We start from the raw sequence: 17,893 nt of genomic DNA on the forward strand, positions 1-17,893 counted from the left end.
ACGTATTAATTGAGAAGTTGTTTTTTTCTGGACCCTACCCATTAAGACTCGCCGCGCGAAAAAAAAAATTTAGAAAAAAAACATCGATGTCCCGGTTTTGATTTTGAAGCATTAAATACGGATAATTATATACAGTGTCATCACATTGTCGAGGATCAGGATAGCTGAGGGTGTCGCTTCACACCACCACACCACCTTACCATCTAACCATACCACCTCACCACTATACCACCTCACCACCTCATCGCCACTCCACCACACCACCTCACCATCTAACCTCACCACCTAACCACCACACCACCTCCCCACCACACCACCACACCACCACACCACATAACCACCACTCTTACTTTTACGCCGCTATGAATGCAAAAATAAGATTTTTATCCAACAACACTAATAGTTAGGTCCCTTATAAATAGGACCAAAATTAAAACAAAAAGACTTAAAAGATGAATTTATTAGTTATGTTATTGAACAATACACTATCTCTTCATATGCCGAGGTCACAGAAACAAGTGAACTCTACTTCACTTGCCCCATAGACCGTCAGGTTTGACAGGGAAACTTTTTTTACTTTATTGAACAATAACGAAGTTACATAAACAGAAGATTTATTAGGCTTAAGTTGTTTTTTTTTGAATGTCGTACTTTTACGCCGCTATGAATGCAAAACTGATATAAATAAGATTTTTATCCAACAACGCTAAAAGTAAGGTTCATTATGAATAGGGCTAAAATTAAAATATAAAATACTTGAAAGATGAATTTATTAGTTATTTTATCGAACAATAAAGAAATTACTTAAACAGAAGAAACATGTAAAAAAAAAAAATTAAACACTGACTTACTCTGTCCTGCTGTCGGCCAGAGTCCTAAAAGTGTCAGGCCTAATATGAACAGAGGCGTAGCGAGGGGGGGGGGGTGTGGGTGCGGACCGTACCGGGTGACACCATTTAGTGGGGTGACACCAAGGCAAAATATAGCAAAATATATAGAGAAAAATGATAATTCGACTTAATTAAGTGATTAATTCGGGTGTTAAATAGTGTTTTAAGAGGTGCAAATCAAAAGTTTGAGAGGAGGGGAGGTGCAAATTGTAAGAATAGAAAGTTTGAGGGGGAGGGGGTGCAAAATCGAAAGTTTGAGGGGGGGGGGGGATGCAAATCGAAAATCGAAAGTTTGTCCCCGGGAAGGGTCGCTACGCCTCCATTAACCCCCGCACCAGGTGACACCCGACCTCGATACGCCACTGAATATGAATAAAACCGTGACATCCTCTTCTGTATTGATGTGATTTGTATTCACTCGCCCCTATGTTACTTCCGCTCATGATAATGTTTAAGCAGGAAGTCTTGATACAAATAGTACATGGGCAAGTAAGATCTAACTTTAAACTAGGCCCTAAGTTATAACTGTTGAAACTAGTATGCCCCTAAATTTATTTTACAACGGAAGTATTTTTTTTTAATAATATGGAATCGCTCAACATTGAATACACATTTGTAATAAAAAGCGAGTGATCTTCCCTAAACTTTCTCGAATATTCTTATATAAAATAACAGGGGATGGAAACTCGGGCTATAGACATGATTTTTAATCCATTTTAAATACTTAAAGTTTTAAAATTAGAATAAAATCTCGTAGACAAATTAATTGCACACTAAGTGAACGCCAAATAAAAAAGTGCATAATAGTGCGCAATATTATTAGTACTTTAAAAATTTACACTAGTTTTTTGAGAAAACGGAAGTAACGTAAATTACTACTTCGGTCAACGGAAATTACTCAAAATTTAACAGAAGGTAGAGAATTAGATCTTTTACTTACATGTGAAATTTCATTTATCTATCTGAAACAGTACTCAAGTTATAGGCTTTTGAAAAATTCAAAGTAGGAAAAGTACCACTTCCGGTTATCGGAAATCGCTCAAAAGTTGATACGGATCTACGATTTTGATAAAATACTTATATATGAAATTTCAGCAACCTAGCTGTAACAGTACTCAAGTAATCGTGTTTACACACACACACACACACACACACACACACAGAGACACACAGACACACAGACATACGGACAAGATTGCAAAATTATGTTTTTCCGTATCAGTGAGATGTAAAACGTCGAGATTTGTAAAAATCTCGATTTTTTTTGCACGATTACAAGACTTTCTCTATACTTCGTATATATGAGAAAGTAAAAATAATTGTGAGATCCTTTTTGATATATATGAAGCGAGATATATTTTAAAATCTTATTTTTAGTAACATTTTTCACATGTTTTTTTCCAAACATTATAACGATTTCACATCAGTCTTTTTTAAATGTAAGAAAAAAAATTGTTTACCCACTTTGGACTTAAAGACATGTTCCGTGTCAGGCAATCTATATATATAATTCTCTTCTGGGATCAGTTAGAAAACAAGCTGCAAGCGCGCCTTTGCAGTCCCCTCTCTTCCTCTCTATCACTATCACTACCACCCCCACCCCACCCCCACATGATCTGGTGAGCGGTGTTCACTCTGTTTACATTTTACAATTATAGAGACGGGTTTGGTGACGGCTATTAGGGGCAGATAATTGAGTTTGAAACGATTTTAAACTTAGAGGAGGTAACTAAGAGGAGGCTGCTTTCACGTGGGGGGGGGGGGTGTAGTGTTTTTAAGCAAATATTTTCAATGGCAGCATTGGTACTGTCGAATTTACAAATTATAAATTACTGAAAAGTAGAAAAAAACAACAACTAAATAGCGGCGTATGATACGCAGCGGGTCGGCTCGTTATATATATTGTCTCCGATGCTCACTACTCACGGACTGGGGCTTATGTTCTGGCTTATCCCCGAACAGAATAGTTATCACATTCAGTGGCGTAGCGAGGTCGGGTGTCAACCGGTGCGGCACTTAATTGTGTCATCCCCAGAGGCGTAGCGACATTTCCCGGGGACAAACTTTCAATTTTCAATTTATAACCACCCCCCCCCCCCCCGTCAAATTTTCGATTTGCACCCCTCCCTCAAACTTCCGATTTACAGCCTCCCCCCCCCCCCCCCCCCACCCCCTCAAACTTTTGATTTGCAAGTCTTAAAACACTATTTATCATTTTTGTCTATATAGTTTGCTATTTTTTGCCTTGGTGTCATCCCCTAAATGGTGTCACCCGGTGCGCTCCGCACCCCCGCCCCCCCCCCCCCCTCGCTACGCATCTAATATCATTATGTCTTTTCCCGAATTCACATCCCAGTTAAGGCGTGTAGAACTCACTCTTCAGCTACCACCAGTCAAAGACCAGACGACCCTACTACACATAGAAGCCACACATATTCGCGTACATTTTAATTTCAAGTAACTATGAAGGTAGAAGTTGTGATTTATTTAAAATTGCAATTAGCCTACAAAAATACAGCAACCGCCACTACTAACGCAGGGTTTGCTTATTTTATTTGTGAAGTCAATAGTATTTCATTTGAATTAAATATATTTTGTACTTTTTTTGGTTTATTGCCTCACACAAAAATCTTATACATGCAAAAAGTAACAACATAAATTACAATTAAATGAAACAATGCAAAAAAATTCAAATTAGATTCAACTTTATTCAACCCATTTGTTAACCTAAAACAAGTAAGTATATAGATGCTTCAACACTTTTTATTTTGCTTTTGATTTGCAATAATACAGTACTATATTTTCATAGTTATAGCATATATTTTCATTAGCAGCTTACAATCTTCAATTTTCAATATACATTTGATACGATATTACCAAAAAGGAAAGCAAATAAATTGGTTATGTTCATAAAATTCATATTTTGTAAGTCATTTTCATGCTATTATTTGTTTTTAAAAAAACATGTTTTTTTGTAATATGCATCTTTTTGTAAAAACGATAAAATGCAAATTAGTTACAAACAAATAGAAACTTAAAATAATTGAAAATAAAAAATTGCATTTCCTTATAAGGATAATGCATTTTAATACTTAATATAACAAATTCTAGTCTCCTATATTGAAAAATTAATTAAAAAAAAAATCATTTGATTTAATTCATTTTTTAGAATTCAGTCAGTAGTCTTTATGCTGTAAAATTAAACCTATTGATGGAGCCTGAATGGTCTCTGTGGGGGCCGAGTGGTTTAATTTTAAAACACTTGACAGCTAACTACGTAGTGTGGGTTTTAAATCTGAAATATAATACGTACTTAGTAGATATATATATATGTTTGTATATTTGTATATATATACATATATATTTACATTTACATATACATATATATATATATATATATATATATATATATATATATATATATATATATATATATATATATATATATATATATATATATATATATATATATATATATATATATATATATATATATATATACATAGGCTATATATGTGTTTGTCTCCAAAAGATAAATGGTTATATAAGCAGGGTAGCAAATAATTTTTTCTTTTTTTTTAAGAAACCGATGAGAAGACTTTACATATTATATCCGCTCCACTAATTATCAAAATGTTACTCAAACTTGTTTTAACATCGTCTATTACTATCTATTGATTAATCGGAAAAAAAGAAGAAGCGAAAGTGAACGAAAACCTATGTTGTACATAAAATGCAATTATTTGTATACAGACCTTCTTGTGTGCATGTTTCGCTACACATCACATGCATAGGTTCATCAGCAACACCACCACACCACCACACACATCACCAACACCACCACACACACGTGCAATAATACACTCAGACGATCGCTTGTGGCTCCGGAGGTAGAGTAATAATTATCCGTTACTGAAAATTGTAAAGAATGTGGCCTATTAATGTATATATATATATATATATATATATATATATATATATATATATATATATATATATATATATATACAACTAAATAGCGGCGTATGATACGCCGCGGGTCAGCATATATATATATATATATATATACATATATATATATATATATATATATATATATATATATATATATATATATATATATATATATATATATATATATATATATCCTAAATACCATAAATATTGTACTGTGAGATTATTTGTCAGGGATCATTTGTCAATAGTATCATTTTTCCTGATATATTTTTTTCTCGGGATATTTTGTCTGACATAATTTGTCCTGTCGCCGTATATAAATATATATATATAAACATTCGGGCAAGTGTCCATTCGGGCATTTGTCGCATTCGGGCAAGTGTCCATTCGGGCATTTGTCGCTTTCGGGCAAGTGTCCATTCGGGCATTTGTCGCATTCGGGCAAGTGTCCATTCTGGCGTTTGTCGCATTCGGGCAAGTGTCCATTCAGGCATTTGTCGCATTCGGGCAAGTGTCCATTCGGGAAATCGGCCTTCGGGCAAACGGCATTCGGGCAAGTGTCTTTCGGGAAAACGTCCGGCTTCCATGCTAGAGAATTGTTCGAAGGCATTAGTAATGAGTTTGATGTGCTCAGAGGTGTAGCGAGGGGGGACACATAATAAATTGAAAGGTTGAGAGGGGGTGTACATTGAAAGGTTGAGGAGGGGTGCAAATCGAAATCTTGAGAAGGTGGGTGCAAATCGAAAGTTTGAAAGGGTTGGGGGTGCAAATCGAAATTTTGTCCCCGGGTGCCGGGAAGGGTCGCTAAGCCTCTGGATGTGCTACATAATGAGCTAGACTGATAAACCGAAAGTTTCAAGTTAGACTCCGCGTTCAAATTAGTTGAAATGTCCCAGAGTTCACCCACCTCTGATGGGTACCTAACTCACGTTAGGGAAAGAAAAGCATAATGGTGACCACATTATTGCTACATAAGCCGAGGTCTCAACAGGAGGTACACAATACTTCATCAGCCCCTTTTTTTTGGAAAAAAAACGGACAATGATGATAATAACACTTTAATCGTTTAACGTTGTCTTCATAGGTCAGAGGCGTAGCGATGGGGGGGGGGAACATATGTCCGACCTTAGGGGGCGCCAAAATGGGTTGGAAAAAGTAATCAAAAGTTTGAGGGGGGTGCAAATCGAAGGTTAGAGGGGTGGTTGCAAATCGAAAGTTTGTCCCCGGGCGCCGGGAAGGGTCGCTACGCCTCCGTAATAGTGTAATAGGTACACACCTGTGAGGTTTTGACAGCTAAGCGCAGTCTTGACCGTCCCGAGTGTCTCATTGTAGGTGACCTCACAGCAGTACATGCCAGTGTCTTGAAAATCCGCCTTCGGTACCTCGATCTCAAGTCTAGGGCTGGCCGTGAAAGGCTGGTTTTCTGGTGGGATGTTGAGCACGCTAAATAACCAGGCCGATTTCAGCTCATTGTGATGGCCCTGTTTTACGTGATATACAAGCATGACCAGCGATAAAATGTTAATGTTTGTAAGTATAAACAAAGAGTGACTATATTTACATTGTAGCATAATAAAATAAAGTTCGGCAACATATGACGTACCCAGGCCGATTTCAGCTCATTGTGATGGCCCTGTTCACAACAAGCATGACAAGCGATAAAATGTTAATGTTTGTAAGTATAAACAAAGAGTGACTATATTTACATTGTAGCATAATAAAATAAAGTTCGGCAACATATGACGTACTCAGGCCGATTTCAGCTCATTGTGATGGCCCTGTTTTACGTGATATACAAGCATGACAAGCGATAAAATATTAATGTTTGTAAGTATAAACAAAGAGTGACTATATTTACATTGTAGCATAATAAAATAAAGTTCGGCAACATATGACGTACCCAGGCCGATTTCAGCTCATTGTGATGGCCCTGTTCACAACAAGCATGACAAGCGATAAAATGTTAATGTTTGTAAGTATAAACAAAGAGTGACTATATTTACATTGTAGCATAATAAAATAAAGTTCGGCAACATATGACGTACCCAGGCCGATTTCAGCTCATTGTGATGGCCCTGTTCACAACAAGCATGACAAGCGATAAAATGTTAATGTTTGTTAATATAAACAAAGAGTGACTTTATTTACATTGTAGCATAATAAAATAGTTTAACAACCTATGACGAAATCAAAGTGTATTAATATAATTAGTTATATATGTTTAGTCTCCGCAGTTTTCCGATTGCGCATATTTCTGGAAACAGTAGATAACACTAAAAACAATGTTATAAAATATAGTTCATAAGGACGTTTGTATAGATTAACATTCATTATTTTTTTTTTATTTCAAGACAGTAAGGCTTATAACATGCTAATGTTAAACATTAAAACAATTTAAAATTTAATACACCGCGTGCATTAAGTAAATATAAATATGCCAGTTTTTATTTTAAGCTGTTCTTGGATGAATTCAACATAATATTAATACGTTAGAGCGAAGAATGAAATTACCGAGTTTTAACATAAGCGAGCCTGACTAATGTCCCTGAATCGACCCAACGCTATATGCTAATGTATTAGACTGAAAGCAATGGGAAATAAATAGGCTTGGAATCAAACTGATCACATTATCCAATTTTTTCTAATGTGAAATAAACCGGGAGTGATCTCCCCTAAACTTTCTCGAATATTCTTATTTAAAACAACAGGGGATGGGAACTTCGGATACAGTTATGATTTTTAATTCATTTTAAATACTTAAACTTTTAAAATAGAATAGAATCTCATAGAAAAAGAATTGCGCACCAAGCGAACGCCGAATAAAGATGTGTATAATAGTGCGGAATATTATTAGAACTTTATAAATTCACATGCGTTTTTTGAGAAATCGGAAAGAGAAAAAATTACTACTTCCGGTCAACGGAAATTACTCAAAATTTGACAGAAGGCAGAAAATTAGATTTTTTACTTACGTGTGAAATTTCATTTATCTATCTGAAAGTACTCAAGTTATAGGCTTTTGAAAAATTCAAAGTGAAAAAACTACCACTCAAAAGTTGATACGGATCTACGATTTTGATATAATACTTATATATGAAATTTCATCAACCTAGCTGTAACGGTACTCAAGTTATCGTGTTTACACACACACACACATACACACACACACAGAGATACACGGACAAGATTGCAAAGCTATGTTTTTCCGACTCAGGGAGGTGTAAAACGTCGAGATTTGCAAAAATCTGGATTTTGTTTTTTACAATACTTTCTCTATACTTCGTATGTACGAGAAAGTAAAAAACAAGAACAACATAAGAACTGTATCTGCAACATCTATCCTGAGGCACGTGAGGATAATTTTTTTTATTTTTTTTTAAAATGTTTGTATAGGGAGTGGTTGAAAGGTATACCTTATGACTGCGAACCAGAAATGTTCGAGTTCGGATCCTAACCTCGAGTCTGTCGAACGTCCTGAGTCTACCCAGCTCACGATATGTAAGCTAAATGTGGCTTTGCACAATACTTACCACATTATCCCCTATATGTCTTATTCTTTCAAACAGAAGAACTCTACTTCATCTACCCAATGAGTCTTGGGCAAGATCGAAAAGAAAATGATGACTACTAACAAAGTTGTAAATAGCGTAAATCTCTTACGAGGAAAGAATAGTTTCCTTTAGAAATTGTATAGCCGAAATGATAAAACAGCAATGGGTTCCGCTCAGTTTTCCATGAGAGCTCCAGTTTGTAGACCTGTTTAAGGATGGACCAGTCCGCTTCACATCCGGCGATAAATGGTGCAGTTGCAATCACTGATGACGGCACGATTATTGTGTATGGGGCTGTAGAGTGGAAAATACAGTTTTGTTCGGTCGCCCGTGAAAGTTCAATAGTAATGAGACGATGTATAATGCATGTTAATAAAATTAATGCTAATTTTATTAAAATGAGACGATGTATAATGCATGTTAATAAAATTAATGCTAATTTTATTAAAATGAGACGATGTATAATGCATGTTAATAAAATTAATGCTAATTTTATTAAAATGAGACGATGTATAATGCATGTTAATAAAATTAATGCTAATTTTATTAAAATGAGACGATGTATAATGCATGTTAATGAAATTAATGCTAATTTTATTAAAATATAATGTGTTTTACCGAATAAATAAATTTTGTTTTATAAAAGCCAGCACTGTTATGAATAAAGTATTTTTATACAATCTATATTTAAAAATGGCTTTGTATTTTACCGACCACATTTTCACTCTGAGTTCTAAAATCATAGACACCATTGTCACTGTCAAAGCATCTTTATCTACTTTACTCAGAGGCATGTGCCAAAGGGTATCTTTCCCTTTTTTAAAAAAAAATCCTTTATTTATCTATTCATCGAACTATGGATTACCTTTTTGGAATTGAACATTCTAAACATTTTATATCGTGGTTGATTTAATGGTTTAAGATTAAGCAAAAACTTGACTTAATGTTAAGTTTAGAGCATTGATTTTATTCAAAACCAAATGTTTATTATATATAACATAGATATATAACTCAAAATTGCATGCTAAAAAAAAATTTAAATCGGAATAAATTCTAAGATGGTTTATACAAATTACCATAAAAACGTTAAGGATTTCATAGACATTGTTGGTAATAATTCAAATTGAGAAAATTGTATATTTTAAGTTAGATTTTTTAAAATTTTCTTTTTCCAGACAACCATTAAAAAACCAAACGTTAAATTAAAGATAAATAATGTACAATGCCAACTGTATTAGATAAATAATTCCAATTGAGCAAAATTTTATACTTTAAGTTATATTTGTTTTTAATTTTTTTTTCCAGACAACCGTTCAATAACCAAACGTTAAATTAAAGATAAATAATGTACAATGCCAACTGTATTAGATAAACGACAGGCACGTTTTCTTATGTTACAAATATAATTCAATGCATCTGTTATTATTTAGTCTGACGATTTCGGAATAACTAACGAAAAAAAAATATATGACATACCAATTTTTTTGCACTCTCCATGTTCTGACCACTCGTTCAATAAATCCACTGTGTGACACGTGATGCTGTCCACGCCACTCACGATGTAGCCCTCGTTACACGTCAAATAACAAACGCTGTCGACGGTGTGCTCACACGGATGTCTCCAGTCGCCGTCTTGTACTTCAGGTGGTAATTCACACGTCACACCTAATATTTGTAAGTGGAAATAGAACATTAAAACCTCTATTTCAGGTGGTAATTCACAGGTCACACCTAAGATTTGAATGATAAAACCCAAGTCACACCTAAGACTTGAATGATAAAACCTAAGTCAAACCTAAGATTTGAATAATAAAACCTCTATTTCAGGTGGTAATTCACACGTCAAACCTAAGATTTAAACAATAAAACCTAAGTCACAACTAAGATTTGAATAATAAAACCTCTATTTCAGGTGGTAATTCAAAAGTCACACCTAAGATTTGAATGATAAAACCTCTATTTCAGGTGGTAAATCACACGTCAAACCTAAGATTTGAATGATAAAACCTAAGTCACACCTAAGATTTGAATAATAAAACCTCTATTTCAGGTGGTAATTCAAAAGTCACACCTAAGATTTGAATGATAAAACCCAAGTCACACCTAAGACTTGAATGATAAAACCTAAGTCACAACTAAGATTTGAATAATAAAACCTCTATTTCAGGTGGTAAATCACACGTCAAACCTAAGATTTGAATGATAAAACCTAAGTCACACCTAAGACTTGAATGATAAAACCTCTATTTCAGGTGGTAATTCAAAAGTCACACCTTAGATTTGAATAATAAAACCTCTATTTCAGGTGGTAATTCACAAGTCACACCTAATATTTAAACAATAAAACCTAAGTCACAACTAAGATTTGAATAATAAAACCTCTATTTCAGGTGGTAATTCAAAAGTCACACCTAAGATTTGAATGATAAAACCTAAGTCACACCTAAGACTAAATGATAAAACCTCTATTTCAGGTGGTAAATCACACGTCAAACCTAAGATTTGAATAATAAAACCTCTATTTCAGGTGGTAATTCAAAAGTCACACCTAATATTTGTATGTGGAATTAGAATAATAAAACTTTTATTTTAGGTGGTAATTCAATGGTCACACCTAATATTTGAATAATAAAACCTCTATTTCAGGTAGTAATTCACTTGTCACACCTATGATCTGAATAATAAAACCTCTATTTCAGGTGGTAATTCACAAGTCACTCCTAAGATTTGAATGATAAAACCTCTATTTCAGATGGTAATTCACAAGTCACATCAAATATTTGAAAGGGAAATAAAATATTAAATCTATTTCAGTGGGTAATTCACACCTCACACATAATATATGTAAGTGGAAATAGAACATTGAAAACCTCTATTTAAGATGGTAAGTCACAAGTCACACCTAATATTTAAATAATAAAACCTATATTTCAGGTGGTAAGTCACACATAAGATTTGTGTGTGGAAATAGAATATTAAAATATCTATTTCACAAGTCACAGCTAATATGCGTATGTGGAAATACAATATTAAAACCTCTAATTTAGGTGGTAAATCACAAGTTACACCTAATATTTGAATGTAAAAATAGAATATTAAAACCTCTATTTAGCAAGTCACATCTAATATTTGTATGTAGAAATATCATATTAAAATATCTATTTCAGGTGGTATTGCATAAGTTAAAACTAATATTCGCATGTAAAAATGGTTTGAAGGTTATCTTTTTTACTTTCTCGTATATACGTAGTATAGAGAAAGTATTGTAATCGTGCAAAAAAAAAAAATCGAGATTTTTACAAATCTCGACGTTTTACACCTCACTGATACGGAAAAACATAATTTTGCAATCTTGTCCGTATGTCTGTGTGTGTGTGTGTCTGTGTGTCTGTCCGTGTGTAAACACGATAACTTGAGTACCGTTACAGCTAGGTTGATGAAATTTCATATATAAGTATTTTATCAAAATCGTAGATCCGTATCAACTTTTGAGCGATTTCCGATAACCGGAAGTGGTACTTTTCCTACTTTGAATTTTTCAAAAGCCTATAACTTGAGTACTATTTCAGATAGATAAATGAAATTTCACATGTAAGTAAAAGATCTAATTCTCTACCTTCTGTTAAATTTTGAGTAATTTCCGTTGACTGGAAGTAGTAATTTACGCTACTTCCGATTTCTCAAAAAACTAATGTAAATTTTAAAAGTACTAATAATATTGCGCACTATTATACGCGTTTTTATTCGGCGTTTGCTTGGTGCGCAATGTTTTTTTTATGAGATTCTATTCTATTTTTAAAAGTTTAAGTATTTAAAATGGATTAAAAATCATAACTGTATCCCCAGTTACCATCCCCTGTTGTTTTATATAAGAATATTCGAGAAAGTTTAGGGGAGATCACTACCGGTTTATTTAACTATACTTTACTACAGAATATTTTTGCATTAGTCTTTGAAGAATATGGTAAGCGCAAACGTCCAATATTTATAGCACTAATTTTAACAAATTAAAATACATTTAATAAAAAAATCTGAAAGTATTACGTGTATACTTCATATTTATGTATGCATTAAATTACTCTGAAAGCGAATTTCATTTAGACACATAGTTCGTTATGAATCAAAGTATTTTAATCTCAACTTCTTCTAAGTGAAAAAGCCAATAGAACACTACTTTCTTTTTTGTTATTCCTATTTTTAAATCACTCAAACGGATTATGGATAATATTTAAACTACATTCATTAATTTATCAAAAGCGAAATTCTGTACAATTTAGTATAATATATTTAGATGCATACATTCCTAAACGAATTAAAATCAATGATACATGCGATTTGAGCTTCAAGTCAAAAAAAAATAAATTAAAGTTTCTAAATGTATGTCCAGAAATTACCTAAATATAAATTAAAGTAAGTGCATTGATATAATGTTATGAATGAAAAAAAACGAGAATCTTGCCAACAAATTTTTCATAAACTAGTTTCCTGTAAGAATATAAATAATGACGTAGAAAATATCACAAGGATAATAATATATTGTAAAGAAATTAATGCTTTCTTTTCAATGTGTAACTAATAGGTAGGCTTTCAGTAGGTTTATACATCATTGAATATCTCCCCTAAATGTTCGTACATATTTGAGCGAGTTAGCAATTTCATACCATAATATGTTGGCATGAGTGTTTAATAATTGAAACAATAATACGTTATCTACACACCGACATGTTTGCAGGTTCCTGCGTTAGACCATTGAAATTGGTAGGACTTTTCAACACACATGACATAGTCAGCTCCGTCTAAGTTATAGCCCTTTTCACACTCCAGTGAACAAATGCTGCCGACCGTGCGCTCGCAGGGGCTCTTCCAGTTGCCGTGGTCAACACTGGGCGGATCTACACACCCAACTGATGAGAAAAATAAAAACTCGGGGATTGTTCAACAGCAAAATGAAAATTTCATTGAATAATAGTGCGTGTAAGTAAGTTACCAGCTTTTCGTTCTCGTACTGATCAGCTAGTATTTTTTAAACTAAATGTAAATATTTTTATTTCATTCGTAAAAAAAAATGAAAATTTACTTCCCCTATTGTTTTTCAATAGCGAAATGAAAATGCACTGAATTATAGGGCTTGTAAGTAAGTTACCAGCTTTTCGTTCTCTAACTAATCAGCTAGTATTTTTCAAACCAATTGTGAATATTTGTATTTAATCGGTTTAAAAAAAAAAGAAAAATAGAAAATTTACTTCCCCTATTGTTATTCAGCAGCGGAATGAAAAATTTACTGAATAATAGGGCTTGTAAGTAAATCAGAGACGTTGCGAGTAGGGGGCGGTGGGTGCGGACCGCACCGGGTGACACCATTTAGGGGGTGACAACCAGCCAAAAATAATAAAAATATAAAAAGGAAAAAAACGATCAGTTCAGTTAAATAAATGATTATTTAGATTTAAAAAGTCTTAACATTAAGAGCGAAATTGACCAATCAAGACAAAGTTGGTGGAGGGTGTGTGTGTGGGGGGGGGGGTGGGTGACACTATGACGTAAACCTGCTAACGATATAGAAAACTATACTACATCCAGCTGTATTTATAACCGACTATAGATGAACATCGTTAGAATTATCGTTGCCCAATTTAAAGCTATCATCGGGTGGAGGGGTGAAGGGGGTTGAAACCAAATAAACGTTGCAAAATTTGTCTGAAGAAAAAAGTTTTCTTAATAATTGTAATAACTGACATGTCAATCCACGTCTGGGGCTGGGGAGGGGGGGAGGGGGGACGGGGGACGGGGACACCTGTTGTTGCCGCACCGGGTGACACCCGACCTGACGATTTACTGATCAGCTTCTATATTTCGAATATGTATATGAATATTTTTATTTAATCGGTAACAAAAAAAAAAAAAAAAAAAAAAAAAAAAAAGAGAGAGAAAATAGAAAATTTACTTCCGCTATTATTAAGTTTTTTTTAAAAATTGTGAACAATCATAATTATAGACTAAATGATGTAGGCAATTTTAAAGGAAAATATAGCCTAAGTATAATAACGATTTTTTAAGCATGCAGTTTGTTATTATTTATTTGAATTCGTAACATGTTGTCCTTAATTAATATACATATTTAAAGCCTAGGCCAAGGGTTCTTAATTAGAATTAGTAAGACTTTTTTTTATAATTGTAGTATTGCGGGTACTCTTTGTATTTTAAAATCTTGAAGCGAAGCCTAGAAACAATTACAGCCATGTTTTTTTTATGAATGGGAATCTCGTTCAAAATAATTGAAATTTAGTTAAAAAATGTATCTCTCTTTAGCTAACGAGATTTCGAATTTTAAGCGAGAGAGACCGAGATTTACAAGCCCTATTACGTGTACAAAACAATATACCAACTATTCCAACCTTGAACGCATTTCCCTTGCTCGGTCCACGTCGCCTGTCTGACGTCAACAACACAGTGGACGGTGGCAGGACCTTCTAGAACATACCCAGGGTCGCACTCAATGGTACAGCCTCCCTTTGGCGAGCAGTTCTTCCACTTTCCGTTTTCTAGCGTTGATCGCAGGGGGCAGTTCACAACTTTAAAAAAAAAAGTGTATTTGTTGCAAAGGCGTAGCGAGGGGTGGGGGGGGGGGGGGGGGGGGGCGGGGGGGACTTTTGTCCCCGGGCGCCGACCTTAGGGGGGGCGCCAAATTGAAAGTTCGAGGGGGGGGTGCAAATCGAAAGTTTGAGGGGGGGGGGTGCAAATGAAAAGTTCGAGGGGGGGGGTGCAAATGGAAAGTTTGAGGGGGGGGGGTGCAAATGAAAAGTTCGAGGGGGGGGGTGCAAATCGAAAGTTTGAGGGGGGGGGTGCAAATGAATGAGAAGTTCGAGGGGTGGGGGTGCAAATCGAAAATTTGCTCCCGAGGTGGGAGCCAAATTGAAAGTATGTCCCCGGGCGCCGGGAAGGGTCGCTACGCCTCAGATTTGTTGAATTAATTCATTATTCTTCTTCGTTCTTAATTTTAGTGTTGGAAGGGATTCCCTCCAACACAATTAAGAATACGTGCCAACTGGTTATGCGCCATTCATTGACTCCGAAATCAGCCTGCTTTTCTATTTGTATTTTCTTACAGCAGTTGTTTGATTTTGGAGGGTTTGAACTTGAGACTTTTCGGTTTAGCAACCAACTCGACCACGCCGACCTGTTAATTCTCCATTAAGTATATATTATGTGCTACACAAGTTTACGTTTTTCAGAGTTCAATGCTAAGAACAAAATATTAACTAAGATATGACTATCATGATGTTTTTTGATAGGAAATATATACATTTTTAAGTTAGATATACTGGACATGTGTTATAATTATTGTTTAAAAACTGTTTGGGCATTATGCCATGACGAACAAGATTCACAAGACCTGATTTCTATTTTCGTTAATTAGCTGCGTATGGGTCTAATTATATTCTCTCATTAAAGATTCTATAATAGGGACGGCGTGGCCTAACGGTAGAGAGCTAGATTGTTGATTGGTACCTAGCGTTAGGGACATAAACGTGGTTGGCAAAGTGCTTAGAATATTAAACCCCTTGTATGCTGCGGTCATTGAAACAGATGAACTCTACTGCATACGCCTTACGTGTCTTGTGTTCAGAAGGGATATGATGATGAAAGACAAACATTAATGAAAAATCGTATTTGGATTAGGAAATAAACGTTAAGCTGCTGTCTAAATACAGTGTATTGCCCCTGCACATTCCTACACTTTCCTTTCTCTTTTTTAGGGACATCACTGGGTCAGGAGTTGTCTCCCATTAGCCAGGCTGGCTTCGACACGGCTAACGCCGACCAACTGTCTAGGTCAGTCTAGGATATCGGTTTGATTACCGTGTATCGGTCGCTTCTGTCTTCGGTTCTCACTAGGCTTATCTTCCACCCCACTGAACGCTGGGTAAACCCGCACCCCACCGTCACGTACCCGGGTAATTTGGACGTTCCAATACTGAAGGGGTGAGTAATTGTTTTTGCTGGAGGGCCTCTTTGTGGTATGGTATTTTAGCGGAGGGTCGCACTGCTTAAAATGTTGCATTGATAAAACTGAAATAAAACTGACAAACCGGAAAAGCATTTATTTCCTTGCCTGCGCATGCACATTGACATAGCCGCTCTAATGGGAAAAAAATACGAGGCGAACTTTTGTTCGCTGACATGAAGCAAATCTCATTTAAAGGATGGTTTTTTTTGAATACCTGGCAGGCAACACAACTCTGTGGATAGCCGCACTTTGCCCAACCCCTGCTTTACTGTACGATGATATTTTTACAAGCTTTTATTTAACTCGCTTCTTCGTCAGTCTGTCGTCAGTCTGTCAGTCTAGATCGAAACGCCGAAGCGAAAATTCGGACACTTCTAACTGACAGATACGGTTCGTAATTGGTACGTGGGTCAAGACATGAAGACAATACATTATGACATTTAATTTGACTTAATTGGATGCCTAATAAATTTTTTTATGAATTATGAAGTCATAATCTCACCGTCTAAATATTGGCATCCATGTTTAAAAATCTTGTCGCCATCCGTGTTTAGGTACGTAACGGCGCAGCAGAAATACCCAGTGTCCGTGTAACTGGTTTCATTGATGGTTATCCCAAGGGTAACTTCAGTCTTGTTAAACATCTTGTTTGGGTTTACGACTGGCGTAGTGTGGGTGTAGGCCCAGTGGGACTTCGCAGGATTCTTTAGTATGTTTACTCCATTGGGGATTTCCTGATGAAATAACATTAGTATTTTATTGCGATATGCTATATAACTTACAACAATAAAGATATGATGTTTATTGTAATCTAAGTTTTTCTTTTTTTTTAAGTTTTTAAAAAATATTTCCATTTAGTAGTCTGATTGGCTTATAACAAAAATATAACTCATATTAGAAATTCATTGATGTGTTTAAGTAAACATGCTTTTAAGTATACACTGATGTTTGTGTGCATGTGTTTGTGTGTGTGTCCGTGCATGCGTGCGTACGTACGTGTGTGCATGTGTGTGTGTGCGTGTGTGTGTAAATATGTGTGTGTGCGTGTGTGCGTGCGGTAAGTATGAGGTTGTTTAGACATGCATTGTTAAGCATTATATTCAACGTGTAAGCGCCTTGAGGGTTCTGGAGAAGGGACGGGGGTGTATAGTGATAGTGGGAAACAGGTTAAGGGTGGATAATTGAAATAATGGTTGAAGAATTGTTAGTACATTGATGTGTTTTCATGTGACTTCATTATTGGAATTTATTGTAAGTCAATGTATGTATTATATTGTGATGCTATTAATGTATTAAGATGTGCATTCGTCCGTGAATTTCATTTGAATTTACGCATGCATTATTTTGTAAGTAGGCCTACGCTCATGTTTTATCTTGTTAGTATATTTGTGTAACGCAGTTTGATTACATTCATGTTTTATCTTGTGAGCAGAGGCGTAGTGAGGGGGGGGGGCAGGGTTGCTGATTACACCGGGTGACACCATTAA

The 17,893-nt window shown here is 35.1% G+C and overlaps 1 protein-coding gene across 1 annotated transcript in view; it reads right to left on the bottom strand.

Annotated features, from left to right (window-relative positions):
- LOC131947914 (uncharacterized) overlaps window positions 1-17,893 on the bottom strand; it is a 36,948-nt gene that overhangs the window by 14,133 nt on the left and 4,922 nt on the right. The window contains exons 5-10 of the mRNA XM_059309316.1: window positions 16,909-17,140; window positions 14,794-14,970; window positions 13,117-13,302; window positions 9,875-10,063; window positions 8,508-8,692; window positions 6,124-6,328 (exon numbers count right to left, since the gene is read on the bottom strand). Of these exons, the coding sequence (XP_059165299.1) occupies window positions 6,124-6,328; window positions 8,508-8,692; window positions 9,875-10,063; window positions 13,117-13,302; window positions 14,794-14,970; window positions 16,909-17,140 (1,174 nt within the window). The remainder of the gene's footprint in view (window positions 1-6,123; window positions 6,329-8,507; window positions 8,693-9,874; window positions 10,064-13,116; window positions 13,303-14,793; window positions 14,971-16,908; window positions 17,141-17,893) is intronic.

Source organism: Physella acuta, unplaced genomic scaffold (assembly GCF_028476545.2).
Source record: "Physella acuta isolate Inbredline_101_S28 unplaced genomic scaffold, ASM2847654v3 ptg000616l, whole genome shotgun sequence".
Taxonomy (NCBI): domain Eukaryota; kingdom Metazoa; phylum Mollusca; class Gastropoda; family Physidae; genus Physella; species Physella acuta.